This window comes from Muntiacus reevesi, chromosome 8, assembly GCF_963930625.1.
Source record: "Muntiacus reevesi chromosome 8, mMunRee1.1, whole genome shotgun sequence".
Classification (NCBI taxonomy): Eukaryota; Metazoa; Chordata; class Mammalia; order Artiodactyla; family Cervidae; genus Muntiacus; species Muntiacus reevesi.
Window position 1 is genome coordinate 45169290 of NC_089256.1, and position 21404 is coordinate 45190693.

The 21404-nt window shown below is 37.8% G+C and overlaps 1 protein-coding gene across 3 annotated transcripts in view; it reads left to right on the forward strand.

The window, feature by feature from the left end:
- LOC136173206 (solute carrier family 15 member 2-like) overlaps nt 1-21404 on the forward strand; it is a 46832-nt gene that overhangs the window by 12993 nt on the left and 12435 nt on the right. For all 3 annotated transcript variants that reach the window (XM_065942657.1, XM_065942658.1, XM_065942656.1), the window contains exons 2-12: nt 2868-3041; nt 5317-5404; nt 6058-6199; nt 7213-7305; nt 8410-8509; nt 10964-11054; nt 11329-11406; nt 20144-20226; nt 20640-20726; nt 20899-20988; nt 21080-21124. In XM_065942657.1, coding sequence (XP_065798729.1) covers nt 2904-3041; nt 5317-5404; nt 6058-6199; nt 7213-7305; nt 8410-8509; nt 10964-11054; nt 11329-11406; nt 20144-20226; nt 20640-20726; nt 20899-20988; nt 21080-21124 — 1035 coding nt within the window. In that variant the 5' untranslated portion in view covers nt 2868-2903. The remainder of the gene's footprint in view (nt 1-2867; nt 3042-5316; nt 5405-6057; nt 6200-7212; nt 7306-8409; nt 8510-10963; nt 11055-11328; nt 11407-20143; nt 20227-20639; nt 20727-20898; nt 20989-21079; nt 21125-21404) is intronic.

Consider the following 21404-nt stretch of genomic DNA (forward strand, 5'->3'; position numbering starts at 1 on the left):
TCTTAATTGTGTCTTTAAGTGGAAAAAATGCTGGGAACGATTGAAGTTGGGAGGAGAAGGGGACTGACAGAGGATGAGATGGTTGGATTGATAGCTTACGGTGAACAATGTCAGATTCATGATCTCCAAAGAAGATTTAGCTTTGGGACCAGGGACCAGGCTTGATCGCTCAAGAGCTTTTGTGTAGCAGAGTTTTATTAAAATAAGAAAAGGGACAGAGAAAGCTTCTGACACAGACATTAGAAGGAGGATGGAGAGTGTCCCCCTGCCAGTATTACCAAGGTAGTTATATACTTTTTAAATTAGTTATTACAATAAATCAAAAGAATGTCTCAAGTTTGTGAAAACTTGACCAGACCTACTCCCACAAGCTACATTTTAGGATAACAGGATTAGAACTTAACAATAGAAAGATCCTACCAGACCCACACCCATAATGTACATTCTGAGATATCAGGATTAGTCAGAAGGTTTTCAGGAAGGAGAAACTGTCCTCAAGCAGGATATGTTGTTGTTATATAATCCTTAGTACAGAGGTTAAACTGAGTTGTTTATTGTGTAATCATCAGTTCCAGGCTTAAAGAAAAAAAAAAAAAAACATTTTATGTCACTAAGACTAAGGAATGTAGAGAGAAAAAAAAGGAAAAGTTTGTCCTTTCCTCCTCCTTGAAAACCCCAGACCCCTTTCTCCTCCTTGGGGAGCCCCAGACTTCTTATCAACCCTCCTGGGAATTGACTCTCTCAGGATGGCATCACCAACTCAATGGACATGAGTTTGAGTAAATTCTGGGAGTTGGTGATGGACGGGGAGGCCTAGCGTGCTGAGTGACTGAACTGACTGAAGTGGAAAAAAAGGTTATTAATTTTAATACTGTCCCATGTATCAGTTGTTTTTCTTTTATGACTGCCATTTATGTTTTATTTAAAAAACTTTGACTTATACAATCATAGGGATGTTCTCTCATGTTTTCCTCTAAAAGCTTTATTTTTTAAACTTTAACAGTTAGATCTGTAATCTATATAGAACTGAGTATTATGCATGATGTAAAATAAGGGTAAATATATTATGAGCATCCAGATGGTGTTCTTTTTCATTGAAATCACTGTCATTTCCCCACTGCAGTGCAGTGTTATGCTTGTCCTCAATGATACCTCAATTATGTGTTTGGATCTTTTTCTGCACTCTGCTCTGTTACACTGGTTGCCTTGTCTATCTTAGTGTTAGTTCCCTCTATTATAATTATTATAGCTTTATAATTGGTTTCCTACTGAGTAGTGCAAATCTGCCATTATTGTTCTTCAAGATTGCCTTTGTTGTTCATGGCCTTTTGTAATCAACTCATCATTTTCTACACTCACAAACTTGTTAGATTTTGTTTTGCAAATATAGATTGGTTTGAGGATTACTCACATCTTTACTGAGCCTTCCAAATCATGAGCATGGTATGTCTCTCCATTTATTTAGACATTTTAATTTCTTTCAATAATGTTTTAGTGTTTAGTATCAATGTCTTTCAATAGATTTATTCCTTGGTATTTTTTATGCCTTTAGCTGGTATAATTTTTAAAATTCTCTCTTCTATCTGTTTTTGCTGATATTTAAATACAGTTAATTTCTATGTGATGATTTTGTATTCATACACCTTGCTAAACACATATTCTCTTTTAGATTTAGAATTCCTTCCATCTCTGATGAGGGATAAAGTCTTAGGATATCCTATTCTAAAATAAAATGATGGATTCTCCTGTTTCCTGGCTTCTTTTTTGGTTTAGTCTCCATTTTTCTTCTAGCTAAACTTTATAATGTTGAAAACCAAAAATCAACATTTTTTGATCTGTCCAAATTCAGCTTGGAAGTAACTTTCCTTCTTCAGTGCATTTCAATTCCCCTATGTTCCTGTTTCTATCTCCACTGACTTCATTCTTAAGTAATGACCTTAGGCATTACTGGTACTAATCTATCTGTAATGGCATAGTGAAAATTCCAGATCTGCTACTTACTGGCCACCTGACTTTGGACTAATTACACAACCTCTTGAGACATTATTTTCTGTAAAATGAGGATAGTTAGAATTAAAACATGTAGATATAATGTATGTCTGCATATAAACCTTCCCCACAGTTCAGTTCAGTCGCTCAGTCATGTCCGACTCTTGGTGACCCCATGGATTGCAGCATGCCAGGCCTTCCTGTCCATCACCAGCTCCTGGAGTTTACTCAAACTCATGTCCATTGAGTTGATGATGCCATCCAACCACCTCATCCTCTGTGGTCCCCTTCTTCTCCCGCCTTCAATCTTTCCAAGCATCAGAGTCTTTTCCAATAGTTCTTCACATCAGGTGGCCAAAGTATTGGAGCTTCAGGTTCAGCATCAGTCCTTCCAATGAAGACTCAGGATTGATTTCTTTAGGATGGACTGGTTGGATCTCCTTGCAGTCAAAGGGACTCTCAAGAGTCTTCTCCAACACCACAGTTCAAAAGCATCAATTCTTTGGCACTCAGCTTTCTTTATAGTCCAACTCTCACATCCATACATGACTACTGGAAAAGCCAAAAGTAGTTGTGCAGTAAATGGCAGTTCTTATCACCCTGAAATTGATTGTAAAAATCTGTGCTCCAGGCTATGCTTTAGGCATTATATTCTTAACTATTATCACTCATTTGCAATTCTCTAGCATTATACTATCTCATTCCCTGATTTGTTAGTCTCACTTTCCTGACCTCTACCTTTCATGTAAACATTCTTTTGAATTAGTCTTTGAGACCCAACCCCTTCTTCTCCAATAGCTTTCTGCTTTGCAGGCAGCTGCTGAAGCGGGATACTCACAGGGCACAGGGTTAAACCTAGTCAGTCCTCTTTTTCACAGTAGCTGGCAGCTGTCCCAACTGCCTACCAAAGCCAAATGGTTGAAGAGCGAGAGAGTGAGGAGCCAACCATGAATCCCTTCCAGAAAAATGAATCCAAGGAAACTCTTTTTTTGCCTGTCTCCACTGAAGAGGTGCCACCTCAGTCCTCCAATTTTCCAAAGAAACCATCTCCGGTGAGTCCTGGTATTCATCTCTGCCTCTTACAGGAACAGACTTACTCTATTGGTTCTCCTCCTTGGCCCCTACAGCTTCAGATTGAGCTGTATTAGATATTAAAAACTTTTCTCTCTTGGAGTTAGACTGAACCTGTAAACCAGATCTAAACAGGACTTTCTTTTAACTTAGGAGAGGAAGCAGGAACAGGAGGTGGTCAGAGTTCTTCAGTGGGTATCCAGAACTTGGCTGTATTTTATTGTACATTCTGAGTTTCTAAGAAAAAACAATTTGCATGTCCAGGGAAATTTGGCAAGTACTCCTTTCTGGAGAACTGTGTGTAATTGTTCTTTCTTTACCAAAAAACCCTCCAAAACTTAAGCCTTTAGTTTCCCCTGTACACAGAGTCTATGCTGGACACCAAGAGAAGTTTTAGAATAGATCTGGCCTCTCTTACTGTGTTCCAGTGTACAGTAGGCAAAAGGAAAGAGAAACAAGGAAGTAACAATAATGTTTTACTTTATACACTTGGGATTTAATCCTCATATCAAAATCCTGTAAGAAGAGAGCCTACAGCAAGTATTATTGAGTTCTTACCACAAGCAAAGAAGTAGTATTAAGTAGTATCCTAGATATGGTAGTTCTTTGGAATAACAAAACTAAAATAGAAAGGCAGGTGTAGTGACAATGACTGGATCAGTATCTGAGTACCACCAGTGAGAGTGTTACATAGCTAGTAGAAGCGTGTTAAGTAAACTTCAGATTGCATGATTCTTAAAGCTGTGAACTGGAAAAATAAAAAGACTATTCATTATGTCTTTCAAGCAAGTTTTTATTATATATTAATATATATTCATACTTTGGAGGGCTATTTATATATCCATATGGATAAAAGAATGAGTACATTAATTTATCATTTATTTAGTCATATATCTTCTTGTTCCAAAGAATTTAAGGCTGCTTACAAAGATGTATGTACATATACATCTTATACATTACTTATACATACATATACATACAAACATCTTATGTATATGAAAAAGCAATTTAAAAAAAAATCTCATGATAGGATTCAGTTGAACCAAGGACACATACCTCCATCTCTCTCTCATTGGTTGGACTATCATAATGGGTAGGGATTTGAAATAAAATATGATATTTCTTTTATTCTGACTGATACAGTGCATTGAATAGCATAGTCCTTTTAATGCCCAAAAGGATTAGTGTGAAAATGTTACAGAATCTCTACTTCATAGAAAGAATGGACATTTAATTTGACAGGATTTAGAAATTCTCTGCCCAAGGTCAAGGTAACCGATCATCTTACCTTTAGGAATTTGTGTTGGATTCTGTGCCTGGCAGGAAGTATTCTTATTGCTAAGATTCTTCCCAGCACAATGAATGTGCAAGTGGGTACAGAAAGATTAATCTACACAGTGGAGCTAAGCAGGGTACTGACATCTGAGTTGTAACTACCTGGACATCACGTGCTCTAGAGGCCAACTCTTTGTTATGTTCCTAGAAATAAGGATGATTATTCTCTTGCCCGGTACCCCAGGCTTTCCATTTAGTGCTGTGGAAAGATGAACAGGTCCTGGTGTCTAGTATCAAGAAATGCCTGAGCAGTTCCATAATTAATGAATGATGGACAAAGGGATATTCAGAATGGTTTCTCTTACTGCTAAATCAGCAGTGCAAGCACTTTTTAGTATGATACTAACTGTTTCATGAAGAGTAGGGGCCATTGCTTCGCATTGTTATGCCGGATGTCCGAATCCCCGAGCGGGAAGAGAGAAGGCTTCCAAGACAATGCAACTCACAAAAAAGGGAAGTTTATTGCTGACTCGAGTGAGGGCTCACTGCCGCAACCAACGCAGTGGTGCAGGGTCAGAGAGCACTGAGCCCGAGCTGTTACCCAATTTCTAAGGTGTGCATAAGCAGTTGGTGGCTGGCTTAAGCGGGTTGGTTACATGTTTGCAAAGTAATCTTATTGGCTCAAACCTTCGCTGGCTTTTTTTCAAACTTGGGCATTCCGCGGGCTTTTCAGCTTTCCCCTGATAGGTTCCCTTTTCCTTACTGGGCGCATATTGATTGGCTGGCTCCAGGTGGCCTGATAATCATGTTACCCTGGAAAACCAGGCCTACTCCTAATCTTGGCTGCCTGTCATGGCGCAGCCTCACACGCATGACCTATCATAGTGACTTAAATGTTTTTTTTTTCTGTTGTGAAACAGTATAATGGTCTAAATAGGGAAATATTGTTCATGCTTGAGCCAGTGTCTTTTTGTTTCCTAGAAAATCTGTGGCTCCAACTATCCACTGAGTATTGTCTTCATTGTGGTGAATGAATTCTGTGAGCGCTTTTCCTATTATGGCATGAAAGGTAATTTTGTGTCCCCAAGTCCTACTTTTCTCCATTCACTCTCACCCCATGTTTGTAACAACCTGTCTTATATGCACTTATTTCCCTTATCTGTTCTTTCTGCCTTCATCCAGTTTGTCCTTTCCTTTGGTGAAGATGTCCCCAGAAATACCTGGTGGGATTTCACCTACTAACTCAAAAACAGAAAGGAGTATTGGAAACCAGAATACAGCCCATGAGAATATAAGTGGAAAAACTCTCACCAATGGCATTCCATTCTTTATTTCTGTTCTTCAGGCCTATGGATTATACTGATGCTGGGAAGGAGAGTGGTGGTTTAGTCACTAAGTCGTGTCAGATTCTTGGGGGAAGAAGGAAGGGATGTTAGAAGTCCCATGTTATCTTTTAGATTAACCTAAATGATGATATACACACAAAGACTGAAAGCAGTATTACGTTTGTAGACTAAGCATAGCCCCTTTTACTCCACAACTCCCAAGGGCCCTTCTACTGGTCAACAGTCACTGCTCAGTTGCTTCACTGATTGGACTGCTGAAGGTCAAGATCACCTTCAAAGATCTTATCAAACGTTCTTTTCCTCCATAAATATTTTAATGCATCTATTTTGTTTTGGCTCGCTCTCCCCCCCCCCCCCCCTTTCTTTTTTTGCTTAGCTGTGCTGACCCTGTATTTCCTGTATTACCTGCACTGGAGTGAAGACACTTCCACATCTGTGTACCACGCCTTCAGCAGCCTCTGTTATTTCACTCCTATCTTGGGAGCAGCCATTGCTGACTCATGGTTGGGAAAATTCAAGTAAGGATGATGGGAGGTCATGTTCCAAGAAATTTTATTGATAAATTGCGCAGAAACTATCACTTCTAGCCTCTTGCTTCCAAGCAAGAATATACTTGTGTCATCCATGACAAATAAGAATCTCTGTCAGACTGACAATACAGAAAGGTTTTGTCTATTCATAATCAGTGTTTCTAATATTTTTATACCCTTTTCAGTAAGGAGGGTTTTTTTTCTTGTATCTAATTTTAACCTCCCATTCTGAAGTTTAAGACCAATTCTTGTTCTGATCTCAGGTGACAGAGATAGTTGACAGCAAAATGTAAAATTCAATGTATTAATAGTAGTTTGATATACTATCCATCTCTCCTCCAGATTGAATCATTTCAACCTTTTTAGTATCTTCATAGAAGTCCCTCTTTGTAGCTCTTTTACCATCTGTTTCTCTTTTCTGACTTCCTTCTATAGTTTCTTTCTTAAGAATACAATAAATATTTTTATGAGTTAGACTAATGGTCTATTCATTTCAGTATATTTTAAGTCTCTGAAAATAGTACCAAGAGATGTTTGGGGATAATGTTATAGTTCTCCCCTATAGCATCATCCTCATGGACTAGGGATGGATCTCAGGTATCCATCAGTCAGATATTTTCTGTGGAGTTGTCATCTATGGAATCATCTAAATTAGCATTTCTCAAAGTCCATTTTGTTGAAAATTGGTTGTATAGGATCTGATGAATGATATGTAGGAACATAAAACTCTTATAGTCAAATACGTTTTGGAAAATGTTAGGTTGAATAAAGCTAAAAAGTATCTTTACTGCATGATTTCTTGTAGCCTTGAACTTACTAATTAATATCAAAAATTTCTGAGAGAAAATCCATTTGCATTTCTCAGATAATTATTTTTTCCTCCAACTCTTCCTCCTCCTGCTTCATTTATCCTGGCACTAAGAACAGTATAAATTCTGAGTCTGTATTACTCAAGTATCTGAATTCTATTTGTAGACTGATTGATTTAACTCTTTCAACAGGACAATCATCTGTCTCTCCTTGGTGTATGTGCTTGGCCATGTGATCAAGTCTATGAGTGCCTTACCAATACTGGGGGGACAAAATTTACACATGTGAGTAAAATCATGGAATAAAATCTGAACGACTTTTTCTCCACTGGACAGGTAAATGTCTCATGCATTCATTATAGATGTTTCTCTATCTTCTTACCAGAGATGTCCCTTTATTTCTAACATGCTATTTTATTACCAAGCTGATTAAGAAAAAAAATTGATCAGTTGAACTCTTTCCTGTGTTATCTGAGCTCATTTGTTTTTATTAAATATTTGGGGACTTGTAGGATGCCCAGTTAGTATCCTTTCCATGAAAACTATTCATATGCTTGAAGACATGAAAATTTTCATGTCCTCCATATTCCCTCACCTATTCATCCATCCACACTTTGTACTTTGAGACAGTCAAAAAAATATGCCTGTGATACTTCCTTATAATATAGTGTAGAATTCACATTCAAAGCTTAGATTATTTCCATTTCTGTGTAGTCCATATATTCCGGTTGCTCTGTTCTCTTTATTAAGCTATTGATGCTTATGATTCCCAACTCTTGATAGATTCTGATTTCTATTGGTTCAGTTAGTAGAGAGAATTAGACTTGTCCAAGAATCAGATAATATATATTCTTGTTTATCATATGCCTATATGTACATTTTCCAATGAGTTAAGAATTTTGTTTGAGATTTAATGGATATTAGATACCTTATTGTTGTTGTCCCATCAGAAATCACTGACATTTCTCCTATTAGTTATGACTAACTTAAAATTTTATTTTGTGGTTACTAAGGATATGTGAGATAAAAGTTCACAAGGACTTTCTATTGAAGTGTCCCTTTGACTATAATGAAACTGAGAACCAGTGCCTTAACTCTGGAGTTCCTTGAGTATCTGCTTCTATATGTTGCACTCATGAGGTAAATGAAACTATCAGGGACAAAATCTTCCCGTGTAATGATACTTTCTGGCAGAAACTCAAGGTTTATGGAAACTGTAAGTGCTCCCGAGTCTCTCCTAGGAGGAAGCCATTGGTAAGTGCCCAAAGTATAGAAAAGTGAAGGAAGTCGTGCCCTTGTACACATATTTTTTCTCTTATAGCTCTATATTCCATTTCTACAGTTGTGTTTAGTATCAATATGATTAATACTCTCACCTTTCCATTTCAGAGTCCTGTCAATGGTTGGCCTGAGTCTAATAGCTTTGGGGACAGGAGGTATCAAACCCTGTGTGGCAGCTTTTGGTGGAGACCAGTTTGAAGAAAAACATGTAAGAGTCCTGTTATTTCTATGTTTTAAAAAAAGTAGAGCAGGCATTAAGCAACAGGTAGCCATTTGCCAAAAATGAAGTAATCCACTATCAGATCATATCTGAAGAGTTGTGTTCAGTGCTGGGTACTGGTCATTAATAGAGAGAAAAACAGAAACATTTCAAAGGAAAGTGACCAAGGTGGCAAGTGGACTAAAAGGTGTATCTTATGAGGAAAGGTTGAGGGAAAAGGAGATATTTAGCCCGGATAAGATAAGATTAAAGAGAATATTACAACTGTCTATAGATATTGGAAGGATGTCAGGAATTAATCCAAAGATCAATAAGAGAAAGCTATAGAAAATCAGGTTTTTGCTTGATGGAAAGAAAAACTTCAAATAGCTACAAGTAGTGAGTTTACTCTCACTTGAGGTATTTTAGAAGTTACGTGATCATCACTTTGGGAATGGGAGGTGATGAGTAGTGTGGAGATGATTTAAGCATCTCTAGCTTCAGGATTCTATGAAAGGGGAAAATGACCATTTGGGATAAAACAGAATGAGTTTCTCTAGATGAATATGTCTGGATGATCATTTCTTCTTTTCCTAAATACTTTCCACTGTCAGTGGGGAAAAAAACAGTATGAATAAATGTACAAATGGCTCTGTTAAGGAAGCAGTGACAACCAGGCAAGGGAAGTAGTCTATTCTTGGATCAGACAACATTTCTAACTTCTTTTTACCTCTGTTTTCCTTTTTGATTCTCTTCATGTATTATTTCCTCTTCTATAACTATTTATCATGTATCCGTTTTTCTGCTCTTTCTCTGTGATTTGTCCTCCTTCTTTCCTCTAACCCATCAGAACATTTGAGTTATTTTATATTCTTCATCTGCCTGAGGGTCCATATAATATAACTGCTTGCTAACCTTGGAGAAATAACCAGCCTCTGGCAAGTGGGATTCTATGCATAATGAACTAAACACATGGGTGAGTAGAACAGATTTAAGTGGGGACCAGAAGAGGAAGAAAAATACACCATGTATAGAAAATGGAGATTGTGCTGATATGTCAGGGAGAGATATGGGAAGTCAGAATGAAGCACTGTTGCTGCTGCTGCTAAGTCGCTTCAGTCATGTCAGACTCTGTGGGACCCAATAGACGGCAGCCTACCAGGCTCCACCGTCCCTGGGATTCTCCAGGCAAGAACCCTGGAGTGGGTTGCCATTTCCTTCTCCAATGCATGAAAGTGAAAAGTGAAAATGAAGTCGCTCAGTTGTGTCCGACTCTTCGTGACCCCATGGACTGCAGCCTACCAGGTTCCTCTGTCTATGGGGTTTTCCAGGCAAGAGTACCGGAGTGGGTTGCCATTGCCTTCTCCAGCACAGAAGGGCATAATAAATAAAATGTCAACAACTTTATTTGAAAGTTACTTAATTTTGTAAGCGCTCCACAAAGATATTCCAGAAATAGGACAAACCCACCTTCGAGTTTCCACCAGTCACTTCCAAGCCCACAGACTTCCTTTTCTACTCTCTGGCAGACTTCCCATAAGCATTGGGAAAATTATCCTGTTGATTAACAGTTTACTAGAACCATGTTCTAGTCCTATTCCTACCACACATTCCACAAAATCTATTTAATTTTTATCTCAGTTATTCATTCACTTAATTCCATTAAAAAAACATTTACTGAGTCTGTAACTCTGGGAGTTGGTGTTGGACAGGGAGGCCTAATGTGCTGCAGTCCATGGGGTCACAAAGAGTCGGACACAACTGAGTGACTGAACTAAACTGAAGTGAGTCTGTAATATAAATCAGGTGCTATAGTAGTAATGATAGTAATGATAGAGATTACAGAAAATGGTAAAATACAATTTCTGGCCTCTAAGAACTCTCAACCTACTGAAAGAAACAGACATTTAATGCAAGGAAACTAATATTAGAATAAATATATATATATATGACACAATGCATAGATGTAGTATACAATAGGACTTCCCTGGTGGCTCAGATGGTGAAGAATCTGCCTGGAATGCAGGAGATCCGGGTTTGATCCCTGGGTTGGGAAGATCCCCTAGAGAAGGAAATGGCAATCCATTCCCGTGTTCTTGCCTGGAGAATTCCATGGACAGAGAAGCCTGGTGGGCTATATGTAGTTCATGGAGTCGCAGAGTCAGACACAACAGAGTTACTAACACTGTCACTCACTTTCATACAAGATAACCATTTTTGCCAAGATAAAGTGATAAAAAATATTAAAGATGCTTTCTTGTACTAGTGTTTGAAAGATAGGGAAATATTTGTCTGCAGTCAGCAAGATATGTGTTAAGATATCTAATATGATAGTCACAAACCATGGAGGCCGTATCTGAATCAGTGTATGTACCTCTCACTTAGCCTGAACATGAGGTGGGGATGGACCGAGTAGGCATATTGAACTGATGATTTGTCCTTTTTGTTTATTTATTTTTTCAGGCAGAGGAACGGACTAGATACTTCTCAGTCTTCTACCTCGCCATCAATGCAGGGAGCTTGATTTCTACATTTGTCACACCTATGCTGAGAGGTTGGGATCTTTTCTGAGGACCTCTGTATAAGTTTTATTCTGGTCAGCCAGAAATCTGTTCAAGGCTTCTTACTGTCCATCCTCTTTTATAAGGGCTTGAAAATCTGAGTGTATTTCTTTTAATCTTGAATTATCTACCCTAAAAGAAGGATTATAGATTAGGTGATGGGAGGAAAGAAGATGGCTATGTCTATTACCTAAAAAACCTGAGCTTATAGAATAGAACATCAAAGACTTAAGATTCAGGAATAATTTGGCTTTGTTTTTCCTGTAGGAGATGTGCAGTGTTTTGGGAAGGACTGCTATGCACTGGCATTTGGAGTTCCAGGACTGCTTATGCTGATAGCTCTTGGTAAGTGCAGTGGGGCAAGGATACTAATAACCACTGATGCCTTCCACATGGAGAGCATGATGTAAGCACTTTGCACAAACTGTTGCATTCAGTCCTCATACTAACCTATTAGAATTTTTGATGATGGCCATTATTAGGTAAAGGTTATTTTAGGGGTTTCACCTAGACATTGTAGATAAATTAACTGAATAAAGTCAGAAATCTAAAAAAAAAATACTGAAGGTTACATAACTAATAAGTTTCCTAGAGATCTCTAAAAAGGACTGATTCTTGGATGCCATGTAGGACCAATTAAATGATGATCTCTGTAGGATACGGCTTTGGCATCTGTAAATTTTTAAGCATTTAGGTGATTCTAATTGTAGTAATGGTTGAGATGTGCTGATCTATACTGCAGGATATAGTAAGCAAAGAAAATAATCCTTCCACTCAAACCAGCTTATTTTATCTGATAACTATTTATCTAGTAATTGGAAGATGTTTTAAATTCTTTGGGCCTTTTAAAGCCTCTAGATTTAGCTGTTTCTGCCCTGCTCTGCAATGCTCCCAAGAAGTTTCCTTTTGAGCAAAGAGAATAAGAGTAGTTGGATAAGTAGGGGAAACCAGTCAAAAATGGCCATCAACAAAAAATCTACAAACAATAAATGCTTGAGGGGGTGTGGAAAAAAGGGAACCCTTTCACACTGTTGGTGGGAATAGAAACTGATACAGCCATGAAGGGGAACAGAATGGAGGTTTCTTGAAAAACTAAAACTACCATAGAACACAGCAATCCACTACTAGGCACATACCCTGAGAAAACCACAATTCAAAAAGACACACATACCCCAGTGTTCATTTCAGAACTATTTACAATAGCCTGGATATGAAGCAACCTAAATGTCATTGACAGATGAATGGATAAAGAAGATAAGATACATATATACAATGGAATATTACCCAGCCATAAAAAGGAATGGAACTGGATTATTTATAGTGATGTGGATGAACTTAGAGTGTGTCATACAGCATGTAGTAAGTCAGAAAGAGAAAAGCACATGTTGTATATTAATGCAATGCATATATAAAACATATATATGGAATCTAGAAAAAAAATGCTACTGATGAACCTTTTTGCAAGGCAGGAATAGAGACACAGACATAGAAAATGGACTTGTGGACATAGAGGAGGAAGGAGAGGGTGGGACAAATTCAGAGAGTAGTATTGACATATATATAGACACTACCATGTATGAAATAGATAGCTAGTGGGAAACTGCTATATAGCATAGGCAACACAGCTCAGCCCTCTGGGATGACCTAAAAGGGTTGGAGTGGTGGGAGGGAGGCTCATGAAGGAGGGGATAAATGTATGCATATAGCTGCATCACATTGTTGTATAGCAGAAATTAACAGCACTCTAAAGCAATTATGCTCAAATTAAAAATAAATAAATAAGAGTTGTATAAGTAGGGGGAAACTCATGCTACATAGATAAATGGCATTCCTTCTCTTTACCACCAAGAACCCAGCAATGGAAGAGGAAGAGGAATGTGTGTGTTGCTTAGTTTACACAGTCTAAGGGGAAACTTGGACATGATTGTTTCTAAGCATTGACCTGGAGACTTGTTCTCACACTGAGCCTTTGGGTGACATCCCCCCTGGAGGATATCCAGTCCAAACACATAAAAAGCTCAATAGAGGTTAAAGAACCCAAAAGCTCAATGTTCCATCTGATTATTTTCAACCAAGGGAGAGGGCTAATATTACTCAGATTGCAATTTCAATTACAAGAAATTTATGCATTGTTCTAGGAGCCCTGTGATAATACATTCTCTGTTTCCTTCTCTCTTCAAAGCCAAATTATCTTCCCGGTTTTCCTCTGATTAGTACTATGCCCTTTTCTTTGGATCATTGCACAATAATATTATTTACATATCAGAATAATTATAAATATCAAAAGAAATATTATAATGGAATGTTCTATAAATTATGAAATATTAACAAGTACTTGTTGGTTCAGGTGATAAGGAGTCTGTCTGCAATACGGGAGACCTGGGTTCAGTCCATGGGTGAGGAAGATCCTCTGGAGAAGGAAATGGCAAACCACTCCACTATTCTTGCCTGGAAAATCCCATGGAGGGAGGAGCCTAACAGGCTATAGTCCATGGGGTCACAAAGAATTAGACATGACTGAGCAGCTTCACTCATTCAAACAGGTATTAGCTGTCACTGTTAGTAAACTACTTCAGTTTTCTGGGTACTAGTAAGTCAATTCTCTGACTTTTCACTATAATTTATTCATTAGATTTTTTCACTCATTAATTCATTCAACAAACATTTATTTAATGAGCCTTTATGTGTTAGATTCTGTTCTAGTTATCAGGATCACGTTGGTGAATTAGATAGCTACAGCATTCATGCTTTCAAAGAATGTATGTGGTCTAGCAGGAGGAGGGAAACAGACATGTAAACAGGAATTTTCAATATAGTATGATCACTGTCACAACTGGGGAAATACAGAGGAAGCTATAGGAATAAATAGGAGGGATACTAAAGGCTTTGAGGCTCAGAAAAGCTTGGTCTAAAGAAATGAAATGGAAGATAAGACCTAAAGAATTAACAGCAGTTAATCACAATTAATCTGGCCATCACCAGATGGTCAACACTGAAATCAGATTGATGATATTCTTTGCAACCAAAGATGGAGAAACTCTATACAGTCAGCAAAAACAAGACCGGGAACTGACTGTGGCTCAGATCATAAACTCCTTATTGCCAAATTCAGACTTAAATTGAAGAAAGTAAGGAAAACCACTAGACCATTCAGGTATGACCTAAATCAAATTCCTAACAATTATACAGTGGAAGTGACAAATAGATTCAAGGGATTAGATCTGATAGAGTGCCTGATGAACTATGAATGGAGGTTCGTGACATTGTACAGGAGACCGGAAGCAAGACCATACCCAAGAAAAAGAAAAGCAAAAAAGCAAAATGGCTGTCTCAGGAGGCCTTCCTTACAAATAGCTGTGAAAAGAAGAGAAGTCAAAAGCAAAGGAGAAAAGGAAAGATAAACCCATTTGAATGCAGAGTTCCAAAGAATAGCAAGGAGAGATAAGAAAGCCTTCCTCAGTGATCAATGCAAAGAAACAGAGGAAAACAATAGAATGGGAAAGACTAGAGATCTCTTCTAGAATATTAGAGATACCAAGGGAACATTTCATGCAAAGATGGGCTTTATAAAGGACAGAAATGGCATGGACCTAACAGAAGCAGAACATATTAAGAAGAGGTGGCAAGAATACACAGAAAAATGTACAAAAAGATCTTCATGATGCAGATAATCACAATGGTGTGATCACTCACTTAGAGTCAGACATCCTGGAATGTGAAGTCAACTGGGCCTTAGGAAGCATCACTATGAACAAAGCTAGTGGATGTGATGGAATTCCAGTTGAGCTCTTTAAAATCCTAAAAGATGATGCTGTGAAAGTGCTCCACTCAGTATGCCAGCAACTTTGGAAAACTCAGCAGTGGCCACAGGACTCAAAAAGGTCGGTTTTGATTCCAATCCCAAACAAAGGCAATGCCAAAGAATGCTCAAACTACCACACAATTGCACTCATCTCACACACTAGTAAAGTAATGCTCAAAATTCTCCAAGCCAGGCTTCAACAATACATGAACCGTGAACTTCAGATGTTCATGCTGGTTTTAGAAAAGGCAGAGGAACCAGAGATCAAATTGCCAACATCCACTGGATCATCAAAAAAGCAAGAGAGTTCCAGAAAATCATCTATTTCTGCTTTATTGACTATGCCAAAGCCTTTGACTGCATGGATCACTATAAACTGAAAATCCCAAAAGAGAAGGGAAAACCAGACCACCTGACCTGCCTCTTGAGAAATCTGTATGCAGGTCAGGAAGCAACAGTTAGAACTGGACAGGGGACAACAGACTGGTTCCAAATAGGAAAAGGAATACATCAAGGCTGTATATTGTCACCCTACTTATTTAACTTATATGCAGAGTACCTCATGAAAAATGATGGCCTGGATGAAGCACAAGCTAGAATCAAGAAATATCAATAACCTCAGATATGCAGATGACACCACCCTTATGGCAGAAAGTGAAGAACTAAAGAGCCTCTTGATGAAAGTGAAAGAGGACAGTGAAAAAGTTGGCTTAAAGCTCAACATTCAAAAAACTAGGATCATGGCATCCAGTCCCATCACTTCATGGCAAATAGATGGAGAAACATGGAAATGGTGGCAGACTTTATTTTTGGGGGCTCCAAAATCACTGCAGATGGTGACTGCAGCCACTCCTTAGAAGAAAAGTTCTTACCAACTTAGATAGCATATTAAGAAGCAGAGACATCACTTTGCCAACAAAGGTCCATCTAGTCAAGGCTATGGTGTTTCCATTAGTCATGTATGAATGTGAGAGTTGGATTATAAAGAAAGCTGAGTGCCAAAGAATTGATGCTTTTGAATTGTGGTGTTGGAGAAGACTCTTGAGAGTCCCTTAGGTTGCAAGAAGATCCAACCAGTCCATCCTAAAGAAAACCAGTCCTGAATATTCGTTGGAAGGACTGATGTTGAAGCTGAAACTCCAATACTTTGGCCACCTGATGCAAAGAGCTGACTCATTTGAAAAGACTCCAATGCTGGGAAAGATTGATAGTGAAAGGAAAAGGGGATGACAGAGAATGAGATGGTTGGATGACATCACTGATTCAATGGACATGAGTTTGAGTAAATGCTGAGAGTTGGTGATAGACAGAGAGGCCTGGTGTGCTGCAGTCCATAGGGTCGCAAAGAGTTGGACATGACTGAGCAACTGAACTGAACTGAACTGAATCACAGAAGAGATTGCAAGTGAAACAGAAATGGGACTTGGTATCTATAAGACAAGGGGTTGAAAAATAGTATGATATATTTGAAGTCCTTGAAGGAATTCAAATTGCCTACAGCATAAATGAGAAAGATAAAGAGGAGAAATTAACAGAAACCAGATAATGAAAGGCTTTTAACCTATTAAGGAATTAGAACTTTATCAGGAGAATAGTAGAGAACTTCAAAAGGATTTTGAATAGAGGAATGATTGTTAGATGTTTATTTTTCAGTGGTATCTCTGACTGTAATATGGAGAAAGAATGGGTTAAGGGTAAGACAAGGATACCCTGTCTTGATTACTGAATTTTTGGTACTTCCTTAAATTTTTACTGAAAGTGAGTGCCTCCATTAGTTCACCTTCCTCAACCCTGACAGAATTGACAAACTTGATATGTTACATCGTGTGAAAGAAAGGGAAAGGATAAGTCAAGATTGAATATAGGGTTCTGAGTTGAGTAAATAAGGGAGAATAGGTTTGGGGGCAATACTAATCAATTTAGTTTGGGGCATGTTCCATTCTAGATGTCCTTAGACCATATAATTAGGAGTATCAAACATTTATTGGAGATGCCTTTTTAAAATTCAGGAGAGATTTTTAAGCTATAAAAAGTTAGGACTATTAGTATATGGATATCAGTTAAGCATGAAAATAAATGGAATAACTAAGAGATAATAAGAGTAGTACAAACAGCAAGAATAGGACCCTGAGGAACCCAGGTATTTAAAAGACAAGCAAATGAGCTAGGCACTATGCATTAGAGATAAACAGGTCATAGTAATTGTTTCACAAGAAATTTTGTTGTCCTGGTAAAGATACAGGAAAGTGAACAATTAAGTTTTCTTCACTTGATAAATGCAGAAATAAACATATCTAAAAGGAGGTGCAGCAAAGGTACGAGTAATTATTCAAATAAAGATTCACTAAAGAAAAGTTGGGGAAGGGCTGTGCAGGTAGGGAAAAAACTGCATATGGAGAGGCAGAAAACAGAACCTCTTATTTTAAGAACCACTGTGATTTCAATAATGCCAGAATCAAATCTCTCAGGGACAACCTCCATGACATAAACCTTTAGAATAATGTTTCCAGTTTGTATGGGAATGAGTCTTAATGTAGTGAAAATTTAATGTTGATTATTTTCTCCAGTATATAGATTGTCAAGTCTTTGATATGTGTTTATATTATTCATATTAAATGAGATTATTCAGTATTAAGCATACCTTTATACAAGTCAGCCATTACTTATAAGCTGTTGTATTTCCTTTACAACAAAAATGTGTTGAGTGAAATTTTGTGTTTGAATTAGGTAAAGGGTTTTTTTGTTTTTTTTTTTTTTAAAAGGCAAGCAAAGAGGAAAAACCCATAAATAAGACTGGAAACAAACGGCCAAAATGATAGTAGTTTTACCTTGGATAACAAGACTTCAAGAAGGGAATCATTCAGAGTAACAAATGTTACTGACTGGGGAAAGCAAGATAATGCTTTCCCAGCTTTAATGTCTATTAAATATAGGGACACAAAGATCATTGATTTCATGATATCAGTTATGGTAGATTGGTAGAGATTCAAGACTAATTAAAGCAGATTGGGAAGTGAACAGAGGGATGAAAGGGAAGATAGTAACTATTTATAACTGAAAGTGACATGAAGTCAGGAGAGGATATTGAGAATGCTTGAATATTATTAGAAACACTCCAGTGAAGAAAGATGTTGAAGATGTAAGATAAGGCAGTATAACCAGTATGAAAGCACGCATGCACAATTACCTTTATACAGGAGGAAGAACATCACCTTCAGCTAACTAGAGAGAGGAAGGAATAGATGTGAAAACAGAAATTAATAGATGTGGTGGCAAGAAGCTGAGGGAATTTACATTTGAAGCCTTCTATTTTGTTTGTGAAGTAAGAAGCAACCATGTCCACTCATGGGAGGAGATGGTAAAGAAACACAAGGTCCCTATTTACCTTCTTTAGTTAAGTGGTCTTGAAATTTAAGTGTGACCTTGTCAAGGTCTTCTTTTTATCACTCCATTGTCACTTTTTAGACCAAAATTCCTGAGAATTTCAGCCCCTTTTTAGGATCATTCTTAGTTTCAAGAGCAGTCTACTTCCTGTCCGTTAACTTCCACTTGTCTCGACATCTCTTTATCTGCCAACAGGATAAAATTCTCACAGGATTAAAATTCTTTCTTAGAACTATTTTTCCTATCAACAATAAGAAGACTGTGGTAGGTAAAGCATAGTATTTGGGGAAGTTTGGTGAAACTGATAGGATGAATAAAGTAAAAGTGGTGTAGTGAACTGACTGAGGTGACTGGAGAAATTAAAAAGTTGAGATAGAGAAAAGTAAAGTGATTCAGGGCTTCTAGATGTAAGGATATTGGAAATTGCTACTGGTCACTGAGGAAGGCATCTTCGGTAGAGTAGCTGCTGGAGAGGCATCTTGCTGGAGCTGGGAAATCCATTCAGGAGGAAAGTACATCGGAGATGGTACCATGGTGGAGGTTTCCCACAGATTTTACTTAAAATTGATAAACATGAAGAAAATTACTTTTTTTATAATTGTAAAAGTAATTTCTCATTTTGGCAATTTGGAAAATAAAGGAGAAATTAAGAAAATTAAATTCATCTATAGATAGCTTTGGAGATGTGATTAAGGATGAGGGTTAAAGGAAAGAGAATGAGCTCAAGAGCAGAAATAAAACAGAATTGTTAGTAGGAATGATGAACAGTGGTTAGAGGACAGAATACCAAATGGAGAGTAATGAGGGAAAAGCGGGAAGTGGTAAGTTGAGAGGAGCTCCATGGCAGACAGGGTCACATCTTTTTATATCTTTATTCTCTGTAGTATTCAGCAAAGGGCTCACCCAGTGGCTCAGTGGTAAAGAATCCACCTATAATGTAGGAGATACAGATTGGATCCCTGGGTCGGAAAGATCCCCTGGAGGAGGAAGTGGCAACCCACCTCAGTATTCTTGCCTGAAAAATCTCGGACAGAGGAGCCTGGTGGGCTACAGTCCATGGAGTCACAAATGAGTCAGACATGACTGACTGACTGACTAAACAACATAAAGTGTCCAGCAAAGTATATGATGCAAGAATGAATGACTGACGTGCTTTATGTTGGTTAAGAATATAAATTTTTGAGGCAACAGGCCTAAGGTAAAAAATGCAGTTTCTGGCACTTCACAGTTGTGAAATTTTGTAGAAATTGCTTGACTTCTTTAATCCTTGATTTTTTCATATGTAAAATCCTTGTCAGTTTAAATCAGTACTATTATATAAAATGCTTAACACTTTACATATAATAATAAACCTTCAAGAGATTGTTAATGATAATAATAACCATCAGGATAATAATGAATTTGAGAAAGCCTTCCATATCAGGAGTTTGGGCTTACTAGATAGGTCTTGGAAACAACATTTTGGCAGCAGATGAAAAAAAGGAGAGGCAAACAGGGATTGAGAAACTAGTTGGTGGCCATTTTGAAAATTCAGGGTAGAAGTTGTGAGGTTCAAAATGAGTCATAGTCCTGGTGATGCAGAAGAGGGGCAGGCAGGAAATACACTCAAAAGAGAGGGTCGGTGAAAGTTCGTAGTATATCAGATGTAGAGATGGAGAAGAATAGTGTGAATTCAGAGGTGATTTTCATTTCTGTCATTACAGGAAAGTCTACACATTTACCATTTAATTTTTCTCTTGCTCCCATAGTTTTTATGACTCCAAAGTCAGGGAGCATCAGTCAGTTCCCACCCTTTATGAGATGTGCCGATCATTCCTACATTTCAGCAGTGTGTCCTTCGTGTTGACAACTAAATGTGCTAAATGAGAAGCTAAGAACTTTGTTTATCTACTGCAGTTGTGTTTGCAATGGGAAGTAAACTATACAGAAAACCACCTCCTGAAGGAAACATACTGAATCAAGTGGTCAAATGTATCTGGGTAAGTTCATGAATTGTTTGCCTACCTTTTTCAATCACAAGAAAAGAAATGCTGTTCTGAGCCTATAGGCCTTCAAATATGGATATACACTTTCCTCAATGACCTCTGCACTGCTTCTGTGACTTTTGGAAAGTGGGACTGATCAAACTTCACTTGATGCCTCTATTTAAACTTTAAGCTAAAAATAATATAATCATTTTTAAAAACTGGCAAAAGTTTTCTGAAATGTAATCATATATGTTGAAATTATATTTCAAATATTCTGAAATTCAATGTATGATGAAATTAAAAGGTTAGATTAAGTCACTCAAGAGTATGTGTGTTTAAGGGAAGATACAGTGAAATGGAAAAGGCAGGGGATGGGTTTTTTGTTTGTTTTTTTTCTCTCTTCTGATATCTATGCTCTGCCCTAGTTTGCCATTTCCAGTCGTTTCAAGAACCATTCTGGGGACAATCCCAAGCGAGAGCACTGGGTGGACTGGGCAGCTGAGAAATACCCAGTAAGTTCAATGGCAGAAACATCTGATGCCTCCATAGAGTTTTTCCTAATAACCAAACTGATTCCCTCCTACTGTATTTGACCTCCTCTCTTACTGTTCTGGGCCATTTCTACTCCAAGCAAGAAATCCTTAATTGCCAATTCAGCCTATTCCTTCTTCCTCCTCTTTGCAGAAGCAGCTCATTATGGATGTAAAGGCACTGACCAGGGTACTGTTCCTTTATATTCCATTGCCCATGTTCTGGGCACTTTTGGATCAGCAGGTAAGAGTAGTTCTTTTGAAAACTACCTCTTCTTCAGCCCCTTCTCTCTCAAAGGAAAGGGATTTCCTCTAATAGCATCTGTTTGCTGTAGGGATCACGATGGACCTTGCAAGCCACCAGGATGAATGGGAATTTGGTGAGTAGAAGAGACTTTTCCAGTCTATCATTTTCTTTTTAATCCACACTAAGGAAAAATTTCTTTATGTTTTTGCCTGAAAAGTGACATAAAATTATAAGAGATGCAATTAGCATGAAGATACTGAGTAGGTAGACAAAGTAAAGAGAGTCTGGAAATAAAAGAATCTTATCTTTAGAAATCAGAAATATAAGGATGGAAAGTTTTCAGTGTATACAGGAAGCATTGCGAGGATAGCAAATTAAGTGGTAAAGCCTGGGCATGGATATTTTCTTTTATT